The following is a 17,204-nucleotide window of genomic DNA, read 5'->3' on the forward strand; positions in this document are numbered from 1 at the left end:
TGGTAATATCCTCTTGTTTAATCTGAAATTGTAAACATACGATTTATACATTTTTCTAAGTGACTAAGCATAAAAAACCATTCTTTTAGCATGCAAAAATGATTAGGAAAACTCAGAAGAAGGTAGAGTATGGAAACAATCTAAATCCATGGAATATTACAATGTATTATGGAGCTACATTATTTACAAAGACATGGTATTGATAGAGGAATAGGTAACAATAGAAACAAAGAACAGGTCCAGAAAGGGCCCTAAATGGAAAATGGAACTTCTGTTCAATGTGTATATAAACAGTTACTTATAATTTTGACCAGTGTTAGATTTTGATAAACTGAGTGACTACACGTTAAAATCCCGAGTTTTCGAAAGGAAGAAAATCTCTAAACAAATATTTAATACCATGGGTCTCCATGTAAAAATGGGAGAATTCCCAGGGGGCAGAGCAAGATGGCAGAGGAGTAGGAGACCTGGATTTTGCCTGGTTCCAGGAATTCAGCTAGATAGGGATCAAACCACTCTGAACACCTACGAACTCAACAGGAGATGGAAGAAAAAAATAGCAACAACTCTCTGAACAGAAAAGCAACCACTTTCTGGAAGGTAGGACGTGCGGAGAAGTGAATCTGAGGTGATATTCGGGAGGATAGATGGCGGGGGAGGGAGACTCCGTAGTCCACTTCTGGCAAGTGATAGAGCCACAGAGCACAAAATCGGAACTTTTAGAAGTCTGCTCCACTGAGGGACGTCGCTCCAGTGGATAAGCGGGGGCTGGAACCCTCGTGGGACAGTGTGGTCTCAGGACCCTCAGGGTCACAGAAAGACCGGGGGTGCCTGAGTGCGGCAGAGCTCCCAGGTATTGGAGCAGGGAAGCCAGCTGCAGAGACAGAGCCGAGGCGCAGGCTCCCAGCTCGGGGTTGCCATAAACTGTGATCTGCGGCACAGTCGGGCCACTGCTCCTCCAGCAGGGACCCAACAAGTGGCAGATCCAGGGAGACTCCCCTTCCTCCCCGGGAGGAGCGGCATGGGAGTGCACCGCAGGGATCTGCTGGGTTTGGAGACTCCACCCGGGGTTGGGTACCAGAGATAGAAACACGCGGTCACAGGTCGGGTGAGCACAGAGTGCGGCCGGAGACCGGGGAGACGGGAGTGACTGACGGCTTTTCTCTGGGGGCTCATTGAGGAGCGGGCCCCGAGTTCTCGGCTCCTCCGGGGCGGAGATTGGGAGGCCGCCATTTTCACTCTCAGCCTCCAAAGCTGTACGGAAAGCTCGCAGGGAACAAAAGCTCCAGAGAGCAAACCCGAGCAGATTACTTAGCCCGGACCGGCAAGGGCAGGGCAATTCCGCCTCCGGCAAAGACATTTGGGAACCATGGCAACAGGCCCCTCCCCCAGAAGATCAGCAAGAACAGCCAGCCAAGACCAAGTTAACCGGTCAATGAGAACGGCAGAACTCCAGCACTAGGGGAATACTGCACATAGAATTCATGGCTTTTTTACCATGATTCTTTAGTCTTTCAAAGTTAATTTTTTTAACTTTTTTTTTTAATTTTTCTTTTCCCCTTTTTCAACCAACATCTTATCAATCCCTTTTTTAAAAAACATTTTTATTTTTCATTTTTAGAGTCATATTCTATCCCTTCATAGTAGTTACCCTAAATTTTGGCATATATATATAAGTTGCTCTCTCTTTAAAATTTTGAGATACAGTTTTTTCTAACAGATCAAAATATACCCTAAATCTCTAGTGTATGGCTTTGTTCTAGTCTCCTGCCTGATCACCTTCTCTCTCTCTTTTTTAATTTCTCTTCTTTCTTTTTTCAACCAATATATCTTATCAATTCCTTTTATAAAGTCTTTTATAATTTTCATCTTTACAGTCATATTCCATCCCTTCATCATATTAACCCTTTTTTTTGTACATATATAAGTGTTCCTTTCTTTAAAATTTTGGGAGGCACTTTCCTCTAACAGACAAAATACACCCAAAATCTAGTGTGTGGCACTGATCTATGCACCAGCCTGATCATATTTGATCATACTCTTTTTTGTTTTGTTTTGTTCTGTTTTTGTTTGTTTTTATCTTTTTCTTTTTTCTTTTTTTCCCTTTCTTTTCCCCTGGTTTCAAGTCTTTTCTGATTTGTTTAGAGTATATTTTCTGGGGACGTTTATACCCTGTTAGCATTTTGTTCTCTCATTCATCTATTCTCCTCTGGACAAAATGACAACACAGAAAAAATCACCTCAACAAAAAGAACAAGAGGCAGTACTGACTGCCACGGACCTACTCAATACGGACATTAGATACTAGCTGGGCTTGAAAAAAGCATGGAAGTTATTAGAGAAACCCTTTCTGGAGAAATAAAAGAACTAAAATCTAACCAAGTTGAAATCAAAAAGGCTATTAATGAGGTGCAATCAAAAATGAAGGCTCTAACTGCTAGGATAAATTAGTCAGAAGAGAGAATTAATGATATAGAAGACCAAATGATGGAGAATAAAGAAGCTGAGAAAAAGAAAGATAAACAACTACTGGATCACGAGGGGAGAATTCAAGAGATAAGTGACACCATAAGATGAAACAATATTAGAATAATTGGGATCCCAGAAGAAGAAGAAAGAGAGAGAGGGGCAGAAGGTATAGTGGAGCAAATTATAGCAGAGAACTTCCCTAATTTGGGGAAGGAAACAGGCATCAAAATCCAGGACGCACAGAGAACCCCCCTCAAAATCAATAAAAATAGGTCAACACCCCGACATCTAATAGTAAAACTTACAAGTCTCAGAGACAAAGAGAAAATCCTGAAAGCAGCTCAGGACAAGAGGTTGGTAACCTACAATGGTAGAAACATTAGATTGGCAGCAGACCTATCCACAGAGACCTGGCAGGCCAGAAAGGACTGGCATGATATATGCAGAGCACTAAATGAGAAAAATATGCAGCCAAGGGGCGCCTGGGTGGCTCAGATGGTTAAACGTCTGCCTTCGGCTCGGGTCATGATCCCAGCGTCCTGGGATCAAGCCCCGCATCGGGCTTCCTGCTCAGCGGGGAGCCAGCTTCTCCCTCTCCCTCTCCCTCTCTCCCTGCTCATGCTCTCTCTCTCTCTCTCTCTCTGTATCTCTGTGTCTCAAACGAATAAATTAAAAAAAAATCTTTAAAAAAAAAATTATTCTAAGAAAAATATGCAGCCAAGAATACTATATCCAGCTAAGCTGTCACTGAAAATAGAAGGAGAGATAAAAAGCTTCCAGGACAAACAAAAACTAAAGGAATTTGCAAACACGAAACCAGCCCTACAAGAAATCTTGAAAGGGGTCCTCTAAGCAAAGAGAGAGCCTAAAAGCAACATAGACCAGAAAGGAACACAGACAATATACAGTAACAGTCACCTTACAGGCAATACAATGGCACTAAATTCATATCTTTCAATAGTTACCCTGAATGTAAATGGGCGAAATGCCCCAATCAAAAGACACAGGCTATCAGACTGGATAAAAAAATAAGACCCATCAATATGCTGTCTGCAAGAGACTCATTTTAGACCCAAAGACACCCCCAGATTGAAAGTGAAGGGGTGGAAAACCATTTACCATGCTAATGGACACCAAAAGATAGCTGGGGTGGCAATCCTTATATCAGACTAATTAGATTTTAAACTAAAGACTGTAATAAGAGATGAGGAAAGACACTATATCCTACTTAAAGGGTCTATCCAACAAGAAGATCTAACAATTGTAAATATCTATGCCCCTAACATGGGAGCAGCCAATTATATAAGCCAATTAATAACAAAAGCAAAGAAACACATCGACAACAATACAATAATAGTGGGGGACTCTAACACCCCCCTCACTGAAATGGACAGATCATCTAAGCAAAAGATCAACAAGGAAATAAAGACTTTAAATGACACACTGGACCAAATGGACTTCACAGATCTATTCAGAACATTCCATCCCAAAGCAACAGAATACACGTTCTTCTCTAGTGCACATGGAACATTCTCCAGAATAGATCGCATCCTAGGTCACAAATCAGGTCTCAACTGGTACCAAAAGATTGGGATCATTCCCTGCCTATTTTCAGACCACAATGCTTTGAAACTAGAACTCAATCACAAGAGGAAAGTTGGAAAGAACTCAAATACATGGAGGCTAAAGAGCATCCTACAAAAGAATGAATAGGTCAACCAGGAAATTAAAGAAGAATTAAAAAAATTCATGGAAACCAATGAAAATGAAAACACAACTGTTCAAAATCTTTGGGATGCAGCAAAGGCAGTCCTAAGAGGAAAGTATATAGCAATACAAGCCTTTCTCAAGAAACAAGAAAGGTTTCAAATACACAACCTAACCCTACACCTAAAGGAGCTGGAGAGAAAACAGCAAGTAAAGCCTAAACCCAGCAAGAGAAGAGAAATAATAAAGGTCAGAGCAGAAATCAATGAAATAGAAACCAAAAGAACAGTAGAACAGATCAACAAAACAAGGAGCTGGTTCTTTGAAAGAATTAACAAGATTGATAAACCCCTGGCCAGATTTATCAAAAAGAAAAGAGAAATGACCCAAATCAACAAAATCATGAATGAAAGAAGAGAGATCACAACCAACACCAAAGAAATACAAACAATTATAAGAATATTATGAGCAACTCTATGCCAGCAAATTAGATAATCTGGAAGAAATGGATGCATTCCTAGAGATGTATCAACTACCAAAACTGAACAAGGAAGAAATAGAAAACCTGAACAGACCTATAACCACGAAGGAAATTGAAGCAGTCATCAAAAATCTCCCAACAAACAAAAGCCCAGGGCCATATGGCTTCCCAGGGGAATTCTACCAAACATTTCAAAAAGAATTAATACCTATTCTTCTGAAACTGTTCCAAAGAATAGAAATGGAAGGAAAATTTCCAAACTCGTTTTATGAGGCCACCATTACCTTGATCCCAAAACCAAAGACCCCATCAAAAAGGAGAATTACAGACCAATATCCTTGATGAACACGGAGGCAAAAATTCTCACCAAAATACTAGCCAGTAGGATCCAACAGTACATTAAAAGGATTATTCACCACGACCAAGTGGGATTTATCCCTGGGCTGCAAGGTTGGTTCAACATCTGCAAATCAATCAATGTGATACAATACATTAATAAAAGAAAGAACAAGAACCATATGATCCTCTCAATAGATGCAGAAAAAGCATTTGACAAAGTACAGCATCCTTTCTTGATCAAAACTCTTCACAGTGTAGGGATAGAGGGTACATAGCTCAATATCATAAAAGCCATCTATGAAAAACCCACAGCGAATATCATTCTCAATTGGGAAAAACTGAGAGCTTTCCCCCTAAGGTCAGGAACACGGCAGGGACGTCCACTATCACCCTGCTATTCAACATAGTATTAGAAGTCCTAGCCACAGCAATCAGACAACAAAAAGAAATAAAAGGCATCCAAATCAGCAAAGAAGTGAAACTCTCACTGTCTGCAGATGACATGATACTTTATGTGGAAAACCCAAAAGACTCCACCCCAAAACTGCCAGAACTCATACAGGAATTCAGTAAAGTGGCAGGATATAAAATCAATACACAGAAATCGGTGGCATTCCTATACACCAACAACAAGACAGAAGAAAGAGAAATTAAGGAGTCAATCCCATTTACAATTGCACCCAAAACCAGATAAGATACCCAGGAATAAATCTAACCAAAGAGGCAAAGAATCTGTACTCAGAAAACTATAAAATTTACTCATGAAAGGAATTGAGGAAGACACAAAGAAATGGAAAAACGTTCCATGCTCATGGATTGGAAGAACAAATATTGTGAAGATGTCAATGCTACCTAGAGCAATCTACACATTCAGTGCAATCCCCAAGAAAATACTGTCCACTTTTTTCAAAGAAATGGAACAAATAATCCTAAAATTTGTATGGAACCAGAAAAGACCTTGAATAGCCAGAGGAATGTTGAAAAAAAAAAGCAAAGCTGGCGGCATCACAATTCCGGACTTCAAGCTCTATTACAAAGCTGTCATCATCAAGACCGTATGGTACTGGCACAAAAACAGACACATAGAGAGCCCAGAAATGGACCCTCAACTCTATGGTCAACTTATCTTTGACAAAGCAGGAAAGAATGTCCAATGGAAAAAAGACAGTCTCTTCAACAAATGGTGTTGGGAAAATTGGATAGCCACATGCAGAAGAATGAAACTGGACCATTTCCTTACACCACACACAAAAATAGACTCCAAATGGTTGAAACACCTAAATGTGAGACAGGAGTCCATCAAAATCCTAAAGAAGAACACAGGTAGCAACCTCTTCAACCCCAGCCGCAGCAACTTCTTCCTAGAAACATCGCCAAAGGCAAGGGAATCAAGGGCAAAAATGAACTCTTGGGACTTCATCAAGATAAAAAGCTTTTGCACAGCAAAAGAAACAGTCAACAAAACCAAAAGACAACCAACAGAATGGGAGAAGATATTTGCAAATGACATATCAGATAAAGGGCTAGTATCCAAAATCTATAAAGAACTTATCAAACTCAACACCCAAAGAGCAAATGATCCAATCAAGAAATGGGCAGAAGACATGAACAGACATTTTTCCAAAGAAAATATCCAAATGGCCAACAGACACATGAAAAAGTGCTCAATATCGCTCGGCATCAGGGAAATCCAAATCAAAACCTCAATGAGATGCCACCTCACACCAGTCAGAATGGCTAAAATTAACAAATCAGGAAATGACAGATGTTGGCGGGGATGCGGAGAAACGGGAATCCTCCTACACTGTTGGTGTGAATGCAAGCTGGTGTAGCCACTCTTTTGAGGTTCCTCAAAAAGTTGAAAATAGAGCTACCATATGATCCAGCAATTGCACTACTGGATATTTACCCCAAAGATACAAATGTAGGGACCCAAAGGGGTACGTGCACCCCGATGTTTATAGCAGCAATGTCCACAATAGCCAAACTGTGGAAAGAGCCAAGATGTCCATTGATAGATGAATGGATAAAGAAGTGGTATATATATATGATGGAATCTTATGCAGCAATCAAAAAGAATGAAATCTTGCCATTTGCAACAACATGGATGGAACTGGAGGGTATTATGCTGAATGAAATAAGTCAGTCAGAGAAAGACATGTATCATATGACCTCACTGATATGAGGAATTCTTAATCTCAGGAAACAAACTGAGGGTTGCTGGAGTGGTGGGGGGTGGGAGGGATGGGTTGGCTGGGTGATAGACATTGGGGAGGGTATGTGCTATGGTGAGTGCTGTGAATTGTACAAGACTGTTGAATCACACAGATCTGTACCTCTGAAGCAAATAATACATTATATGTTAAAAAAAAAAAAAAAGAAGAAGAAGAAGAAGATAGCAGGAGGAGAAGAATGAAGGGGGGGAAATCGGAGGGGGAGACAAACCATGAGAGACTATGGACTCTGAAAAACAAACTGAGGGTTGTAGAGGGGAGGCAGGTGGGAGGATGGGTTATCCTGGTGATGGGTATTAAAGAGGGCACGTATTGAATGGAGCACTGGGTGTGATATGCAAACAATGAATCATGGAACACTACATCAAAAACTAATGATGTAATGTATGGTGATTAACATAACATAATTAAAAAAAGGGGGGGAGAATTCCCATCACATCACAACAACCAATAGAAGAAGAAAAATCTTTTTTTTCCCTTTAATGTGAGGAATAGGTTGAAATTGGGAGGTGGAAGTAGGGGTGGTGTTGGGCAGGGGTCACTGACTTTGCTGCTATCTGAACAAAGTCAAAAGTTGATCACCCACCCTTTTTTTTATAACCCATATTGAGTCAGGTGTTTTGTTTTGTTTTGTTTTGTTAAACTGGTACAGGACTGTGAAGGAATATATATCATTCTAAGTGATAGAAACCTCACCTCCAACAAAAAAAGTGATTTCTTGGTCTTTTTAATTCAATAGTCCAAGGGTAGATTTTGCTTTGGGAGAGGCTGAATACAGGTTGAGCAGCGTTGTCAGGACATGGCTTCTCATTCAGACCACTGTTTCCCCTGTGATCACAAGATGGCTAGCAGCAGCTCCCTAGCGTGCATCCTACTTTCTCACACTGTGAAAAGATGGGGGTCTTTGTCCCGGCATTTCTTGCCAGGTCTCATTGTATTTCTTTGGCTCTGAATGCACCACACCCATTTCTGAACCAAACATTCTGGCTAGAGAAATGCATTGATTTGAGTGGTTTAGTCCTAAATCATATATTCCAGATCTGAGCTAATGGAGGCTTCAACATGTGAGCTGAGAGTGGGGAAGAAAGTGGACCCCAGAAGGAAATTGGAGTATGACCACCAAGAAGAGGTGGATCTTAGATGGCAAAATGTCCCTTCTACAGTACTTGGGATGGGGGACAGGAGAAGAGACTCTATGAATTTAATCTTGCATGCATTTGTTAATGTTAAAAACTGGATAGCTGTGCCATAGCTGAATGTTTGTGTCCCTCCCCCGACCAAATTCCTATGGTTGAAGTCCTAACCTCCAATGTGGTGGTATATAGAGGTGGGGCTTTGGGGAGCTGATTAGGTAATGAAGGTGGAGGCTTCATGATGGGATTAGTGCCCTTTTAGAAGAGACATGAGAGAGAGATCTCTGCCATGTGAGGATACAGCAAGCAGACTGCTGTTTGCAAATCAGGAAGAGGATTCTCACCAGAACCTAACTGATTGACATGACCCTTTGATCTTGGACTTCTCCGCTTCCAGAACTATGAGAAATAAATCTGTTGTTTTAACCAGCCAGTCTATAGTATTTTGTTATGGTAGGCTGAGCAAATTAAGACAGTAGCCAAATCTCACTTTTTGAAAAAGTAAAGATATGAGGAGGGAGCAAAATGTTCCCCATCCCCTCTATTTTCTCGCATGTTTTCAAGTTTTTGTGGTTATTTGGGTGACAGTGTTTGTTAAGATGAGCTGGTCTGGAATGTGAAACAAGTCCTCAGGATAATTAATGATCACTGCCACTGCAGAAAGACCACAGGAGCTATGTCTTTTTTAATCCTTTATTTCTATTACTGGCTTTAAATAATGTTTCTGACAAGACTTTGCTTTTCTTTCTGTCAACTGTCGGTAAGCAGGCATTGGGCATTATTTGTGGAGCTGTAAATACATTACATGAAAAAATAATGAGTCCTTAAAAAGTCAAGAGAAATGCCTCCAGAGACGTTTACCTAACATGGTGATTTATGTAGGGCTGAGAATGAAGTTTCAGAAACTTCCAAATGAAAATTCTGGAACCTAAACTAAAGTCTCTTCCAAATGTGTGTTTGTTGTAGCCCCTGGACACATTTCCCTTTTACTTCTGATCTGGAAGTTAGAGAACGTTTTTCATGCTCAACTTAAATTGTTTAGTTAATGACCTAAGAATAACTCTTGGGAGCATCCCTCTGCATAGCATGTTATTACTCCATTCCTCTGACTGAATTTGATGTATCTATTGTGTTCTCATTGCATAAACTGATCCCTGGGATTAATCATTTTCTTTTTACCAGCTAGAAATTATAGACATTTAATGGATATACCTACATCAGTCAATTTAATGAGTCTCATTGTCTGGGGTTTGAAATATACTGATCATTCTAATGTTGAAATATAATTGACATTCATTCTTACTACAAGCTTCCAAGCTTTCCAAGTTTGTCCCCCCTTCCTGCCTGAGGAAGGTAATTTAGCTAAAACTTTTTTTGAAAAGTTTTCAGGGCCTAGGAACTCAAGGGCAGCTACTGAGTAATGTCAGAAGAAGCTAAACAGTCTTTGCATGCTTTCCTATGGTATACCTTAAGCAATCACGTAAATTTCTATAACAAGGAATATTCTACCATCCTTGTAGGAATTGTTCCATGGAGGATCATGCTGGCTGATAGACCCAGGTGTATCTCTAGCAGCCTTGCAGTTGGAAAGGAAGATAGGATGTTGACATGGCTGCCACATCTGTCACTGGGTGGAGAGCCAGGGTAGAGTCAGAGGGCCCGACAGGGTAGTCAGGGGCCCTGTAACCCTCCAGAAGTGGAACACAAGGCCAATGGGTGGCCTTCCCAGATACAAGAGGACCATCCACTTACCAAAACAGTTACAAGATATTAAGTGGATTCAAACCTGAGTCATAATTAATGGTTTTTGGTTTCTGTTTTGTTTTCAGTTGTTTGAATTTATGAACTTCTTGGCCGAGAATGTCATCTTCTGTTACATGGGCCTGGCGCTATTCACGTTCCAGAATCATATCTTCAATGCTCTTTTTATACTCGGAGCCTTTGTATCCTTTGAAATACAGAACATGGAGTGATGAGGGAAAAGAGCAAACTACTTACTTTTACTGATTATTCTGTTAAATTGTTAAAGTAATTTCCTCAAGTTTATTGCAAGGCTCAAATTCATGGCAGATATGTAATTTCTAGTACGAGGGAAAAGATCCTAAGAAATTGGGATCTTTATTAAATGCTTCTGTTTCCAAGATAAGAAATTTGGAAAATACTGAGAGAAATAAAGGGGGAAAACTGAAGGAGAATAGAATACTCAAAAAAATGAATATTCAAAATATATTTATTTCCTGAATAGTCAAAGTATGTTCTTAAATTATGAATCATTTACATAAAAATATATCAATCCATTCTTTACAGAGAAATATACTTAATCTGCATTAGAGTGTATCTGAATATAGTCAGGATTATTAAGCTTTAGAAATATTTTCGTCACAAGATGGTAAAATCTCTTTTCCAGTGAGGACTTTGAAAATAGGATACACAGAGTAAAGATCAGATGAAATTAGCATTATAGATGTGATTCCAATGTCTTATATAAGTGTACATGTGAGTTTATTTTAATAAGATTACCCTTTCCTATAAGTAAAATAACAGATAAAATATAAACCTCCCTTTTATTTATTTTTTTTTAAGATTTTTTATTTTTTATTAGAGAGAGAGAGTACAAGCAGGGGGAGCAGCAGGTAGAGGGAGAGGGAGAAGCAGGCTTCCCGCTCAACAGGGAGCCTGATGCAGGACTCGATCCCAGGACCCTGGAATCATGACCTGGGCCGAAGGCAGACGCTTAACCAACTGAGCCACCCAGGCGCCCCTAGACCTCCCTTTTAATGCAGAGGACTTTTGTAGCTCTAGACCTGGGGTGTAAGCATTCCCCAGTAGGAATGGATGTCTCTTTGATAGGATACTGAGCTGCTATGGATGTCCCCAAGTACAGTCAGCAACTGTTGTCCTCTGGAAAATGGGCAGATGCCCCATCAGATCACAGGCATGTGATCCTGACAGCAAGGAGAGTTGACCCCTCTTCTGTAAGTCCTGTTCCAATAAGCATCTGCATTTGCCTTCTGTCCTCTTTTCACTAAACATTCAACTGAACACTCCAATCTCATCCAAAACCTACCTCTTAGATGGAAGCTCCCTCTTCCCACATAACTCCATCCCATTTGAGGACAAACTAGAATCTACAGACTCTCAGGGAAGGAGTCCTGGGTGATGAAAGGGAAGAGATGACTACCACCAGTATTTTTGTAGATTTTAACCTGTAAAGCCTGAACTTTAACAAAATGCTTCCTAAAGGAGTTGTATTATACATTTAGACAGGCAATTCCTGTCAAAATTAAATCCACTAAGAGAAAAAAAGTAAGTGAAGCTTGCCAGATACAGGGAGTATAAACTGATGGAAGGTAAGATGGCAATCATGAGCAGAAGTACATTTATCCTTTCTAAAGTGCTGCTTGAGAAGATAATGCCCCAGCCTCTGAACCGTCTCTGCCTCACATTTTGCAGCAGAGTTGAGCAAAGAATCAGTCATCAGCAACATAAATGTGATGAGAAAATTTACAGTGATTGAAATGGTACAGGGTTAACAATTCTAAACCAGGTAGATATTCAAAGAAAAGCAGAGTTCTCTGCTATTTCTGGAAAAGAATTGACATTTAAAGATGAATTTTGGAAGCAAGTTGGACATACAGGTATTGACATATTTATCCCTGTTTTCTGGGCCATAAAATAGAGAAGCTTAAGAACGTAATAGTTAGGGGCACCTGGGTGGCTCAGTCGGTTAAGCGGCTGCCTTTGGCTCAGGTCATGATCCCAGGGTCCTGGGATCGAGTCCCACATCGGGCTCCCTGCTCAGCGGGGAGCCTGCTTCTCCCTCTGCCCCTTCCCCTGCTTGTGCTCTCTCTCTGTCTCAAATAAATAAATTAAAAAAAAAAAAAAAGAACGTAATAGTTAAAGTTCAAGGATTCGCAGCCTCATTGCAGCAATGTTTTCCTCAATGTTTCCCTGTGCTTATCTGTAGCTTGCAATTTTTGTTGCCAGAGCCTGCAACATATATCCCCTCTCCTTCCTCCTGAATCTGGGCCGGAAACAGAAGATCCCCTGGAATTTTCAGCACATGATGATGTTTTCAGGTATGTGAACTATGTTATATGCTAGTACTCCTGTTGTCTCACACTCTTACAGCACGTGGAAAGCAGCCTCAGGAAATGTAGAGATCTCCTGGTCCTCTTAACACATTGCATCTACTACTCTACCCCATCGTACCTAGTACCATGCTGATACTCTAAGTCCTGAGCAACAGTGGGATTTCTTTCTAAGAAGAAAATGAAACTAAAGGGAATTTTGTTGGAAAATACAGTATCTGCCAGAAACTGGCATAGAATAGGTATTCGACTTTCCCCTGACCTATTCCAGATCAATTTTCATATCAGGGAATTTGCATAGTCATTTCATATATTGTGTACTTGAAGATAAATAGTGTATAAGTGGTGCCATCTTTGTCCAATGTTAGGACTTCTCCCTAGAATCCCTTTCCTTTCCTATGCAAAACTCCAGGAACTTCCTGTAGTTAACACAAAAGTGAATCATATCTAAGTATGCTCAGTTATTAGTTGAGAAAACGGGTATTAATTGCATACTCACCTAGTGCCAAGAGCAGTTCTAAACACTAGTGGATGTAACTGACAAGTTCTCTGCTCTCAAGAAGCTTATGTTCTACTTGTTTAAACCATACCTGAAAGCTCCTTTGTCCAAAAGAAAATAAACCAAATGAATTTTCTGACCCTGAACTACTCTGGAAATTGTGATTTCTTTCTGTCCAATCATTTTCCTACCATCAGTCTTGCCTTATTCAGGGACCTTTTTCCTTACATGCCTTCTATGTATGAATACACTTACTTACACTCAGGGCAGTTCATGGGAATATACGTGAAATTACAATAAACAAACAAACAGACTCAGAATAGAGCAAGCAAATACAATTTGGGGCATGCAGGGGGATATGGAAAAACTGAGGAAACTATCACTTATTAAATATCTACTATTTGCCACTCACTATAGATCAATTCTATGAAGCAGATATTAAACCATATTTTAGATGGAGAAACTGAGGCTCAGGACCTCAAAGAGGTTATCTAACTTGGCCAAGGACAAAAGCATTCCTGAGCCCTGAAGTGGTTCAGGAATTCCCGAAGGTGAGAGGAGATTCCACTTTGAACCCACCCAAGTGTCTCAAAATCCATATTTTCAGAGGTAGTACTAGGAGTAAAAGACTTGTTTCACTTTCTGTTGCATTCTAGCCTGTTTTGCACAGTAAAGTATTAGTAGTTTCCAGGTTGAGAATGAGCTATTTAACCAAGTATGAAAAAATGGAGATCCAGAGCTTAAAATTGCCCTTCTGTAGGCTTCTGACAGTGCTTCCCTCCATTTCCAGATACGCTGGAATGAGAGAAAGAGTCATAAAGAGGATAAGTTGAACTGGTAGGTGATCTTTGACTTAGAACAGCAATGAACTTTGGAAATAAGTTGACTTCTATTATGGGAAAACAAAAAGCAAGTTTGATCACTTATAAATAGGAAGTCCCCACTGGGTTGCCCTTTAGCAAGTCATTTCTAGGAGCTGGAAAGCACTTTTCCTTCCTTCCCATCAAAACATCAGTAGTTTTACTCTGGAGAATAAATACTCTGGCTTATTTTTAAAACTTAAGTATTATATTTTAAACAATGCTTTATTTTACAAAGATCACTTTGAGAAAGGTGTGAGGTTTTGAATAGCCATGTAGGGATATGAAGTGTCTGCCCAAATGACCACCTGACTTGATGGTTTCTCCAGGGTCTGGCACCTCCTATGTTTGCTTAGCTGTAGGAATTAGAACTATGCTAAAAACTGAGGCCAGCAATACAGTATGTATGGCCAAGGGATGTGAGGATGCCCAGAATTTGATGATATTTTATCTATTTCTATTTCTAGAAATATCTAGGGGATATTTCTAAAGCAGAGAGTCAGCAAACTATGGCCTTTGAACCAAATCTAGCCCAACTTTATTTGTAAATAAAGTTGAAACACAGCTATACCCCTTTGTTTACATATTGTCTTGTCTGTTGTTGCATTACAAAGGCAGAGTTGAGTTGTTTCTACAGAAATCACATGGCCCACAAAACCTAAAATATTTACTATCTGGCCTTGTTCTAAAACCTCATCACATTAAGGGAGTTGATATCTTTAGTTTAATTCAGGAGAATGTCAATCAGTTAGTACCCATCATCAAAAAGACCATCATGTCAAATTTTCAGGGCATCTACTACTATATATGATTATAATCCAGAGAATGACACCCATTGTCTTCCACACTGAGCATCCATGTCATCTGCTAGATATCAGTCACTCATTGTTAGCAGTTCACCAGCTTGACCTCAAGGGTTGCAGTCATCTTGGGTCAAAGTAAGCTTCTTTCTATAGATTTGCCTAGATTTTTGTTTTGTATGCTTTTCACATTGAAGTGAATCTGAACAAAAAAGAGATTGGGTTACTTCTATTTTTAATGCCATCTTAATTACAAATTAATAATATTGATGATATTCCCTGGCATGGTGGAAAAAACATTGGATTTTCCACTAAAAAGCTATCTTCTTAGCTTTAAAATGAGGAAATTGCAATGTTATGTGGTTATATAATGGAATCATAGATGCTCAATTCAAAAGTCACTCTAACCTTTCCAAGACCTTTTATGAACAATGTTTTGAGACTCAGATCCAGAGCAAGGTAGAATAGGCATTATTAGTCTCTTTCTACAGATTGAAAAGAGAGAGAGCCAGAATGAGGGAGACATGGAGAGATTGGGTATCTTGCTCACCATCTTACAACCAGTTAAAGAGAAAATGAGACTTGAACCCTAGCCTCTTGACTTTGAATTTAGAGCCTTCTAAACTGCATCACACTACTTCAGATTTACCCTAAGGTCATGAGAATAAAAGTTAAATCAAAATTATGCCCTTCCTAACACAGGCCAACCCCAACATGTATAACATGTCTCTCACACAAACCTGATCCTTGTCCATTTCACAATAAATCAAACATGTGGGTGACACCCCTCCCACATCAGTTCAAGTTCTACACTGCACCTACTGACCCCCATCAGAGTATAGGAAGCATCAGGTGAGTTCACCATGTGCAGTGCAGTATTTTTCTTCAAAAAAGAATGCTCTAGACTCAGCTTTGATTTTCTGCATGAATTCTCATATTCTATTTACTCAGGATCTAAAGTTTTAAATGTATTTGCCAGGAAATAAAGAATTTAAAAGGTCAACTTAGGGTAACATAAGCCAGAGAGAAGGTAAAGAAGCAGATCACATAACATATTGTCTAGCATTTTCTGTGGAAACCAGAAGAGAAAGACAGTCCCTTTAAAGAATATTTGCCTTTGGGGATCCTGGGTGGCTCAGTAAGTTAAGCATCTGACTTTTGATTTTAGCTCAGGTCTTGATCTCAGGGTTGTGAGTTCAAGCCCCACAGTTTAAGCTGGGTGTGGAGCCCATTTAAAATTTTTTTTTTAATATTTGCTTTAGAATATAGCCTAGTGTTTTTAACTATGCCTAGAATTATGACTTTTAGTAGCCCTCTGGAAGACTCTAGTTGTCCATGCTTCAACAATACATTTATATGGAGCCTTTCTTTACATAGCTCAAAACATTTTTCAGAGTCCTTTGGAGATGGTGAACAATGACTCTTTATCTAAAATGGGAGTATGTAGCTAATAGGATCCAACAGTACATTAAAAGGATTATTCACTATAACCAAGTGGGATTTATTCCTGGGCTGCAGGGGTGGTTCAACATCCACAAATGAATGAACATGATACACCACATTAATTAAAAAAAGGATAAGAACCATATGATCCTCTCCATAAATGCAGAAAAGGTATTTGACAAAATACAGTATCTTTTCTTGATAAAAACCATCCACAATGTAGGGACAGAGGAAACATACCTCAACATCATAAAAGCCATCTATGAAAGACCCACAGCGAATATTATCCTCAATGGAGAAAAACTGAGATTTTCCCCCTAAGGTCAGGAACACAACAGGAATGTCCATTCCCACCACTGTTGTTCAACATAGTACTAGAAGTCCTAGCCTCGGCAATCAAACAACAAAAAGAATTAAAAGGCATCCAAATCAGAAAAGAACAAATCAAACTTTCACTCTTCGCAAATGACGTGATACCCTATGTAGAAAACCCAAAAGACTCCACCAAACAATTGCTAGAACTGATACAGGAATTCAGCAAAGTCACAAGATATAAAATCAATGCACAGGAGTCTGTTGCATTTATATACACCAACAATGAAGCAGCAGAAAGAGAAATCAAGGAAATCAGTCCTATTTACAATTGCACCAAAAACCATAAGATACCTAGGAATAAACCTAACCAAAGAGACAAAAGATCTGTACTCTGAAAACTATAGAACACTTATGAAAAAAATTGAGGAAGACACAAAGAAATGGAAAAACATTACATGCTCACAGATTGGAAGAACAAATATTGTTAAAATGTCTATGCTACCCAAAGCAATCTACACACTCAATGCAATCCCTATCAAAACACCACCAGCATTTTTCACAGAGCTGGAACAAACAATTCCAAAATTTGTATGGAACCAGAAAAGACCCCAAATAGCCAAAGCAATGTTGAAAAAGAAAACTAAAGCTGGCGGCATCACAGTTCCAGACTTCAAGCTAAATTACATCAAGATAGTATGGTACTGGCACAAAAACAGACACATAGATCAGTGGAACAGAATAAAAACCCCAGAAATGGACCCACAACTCTATGGTCAACTAATCTTTGACAAAGCAGGAAAGGATATCCAATGGAAAAAAGACAGTCTCCTCAA

At 39.6% G+C, this 17,204-nt stretch overlaps 1 protein-coding gene across 1 annotated transcript in view; it reads left to right on the forward strand.

Annotated features, from left to right (window-relative positions):
• Positions 1-17,204, forward strand: part of SLC9A9 (solute carrier family 9 member A9) — a 559,615-nt gene that overhangs the window by 314,696 nt on the left and 227,715 nt on the right. The window contains exons 10-11 of the mRNA XM_064586786.1: positions 10,193-10,306; positions 12,331-12,442. Of these exons, the coding sequence (XP_064442856.1) occupies positions 10,193-10,306; positions 12,331-12,442 (226 nt within the window). The remainder of the gene's footprint in view (positions 1-10,192; positions 10,307-12,330; positions 12,443-17,204) is intronic.

Source organism: Mirounga angustirostris, unplaced genomic scaffold, assembly GCF_029215605.1.
Source record: "Mirounga angustirostris isolate CCGP_5_RB_7025 unplaced genomic scaffold, mMirAng1.0.hap1 SCAF_1, whole genome shotgun sequence".
Lineage (NCBI taxonomy): Eukaryota > Metazoa > Chordata > Mammalia > Carnivora > Phocidae > Mirounga > Mirounga angustirostris.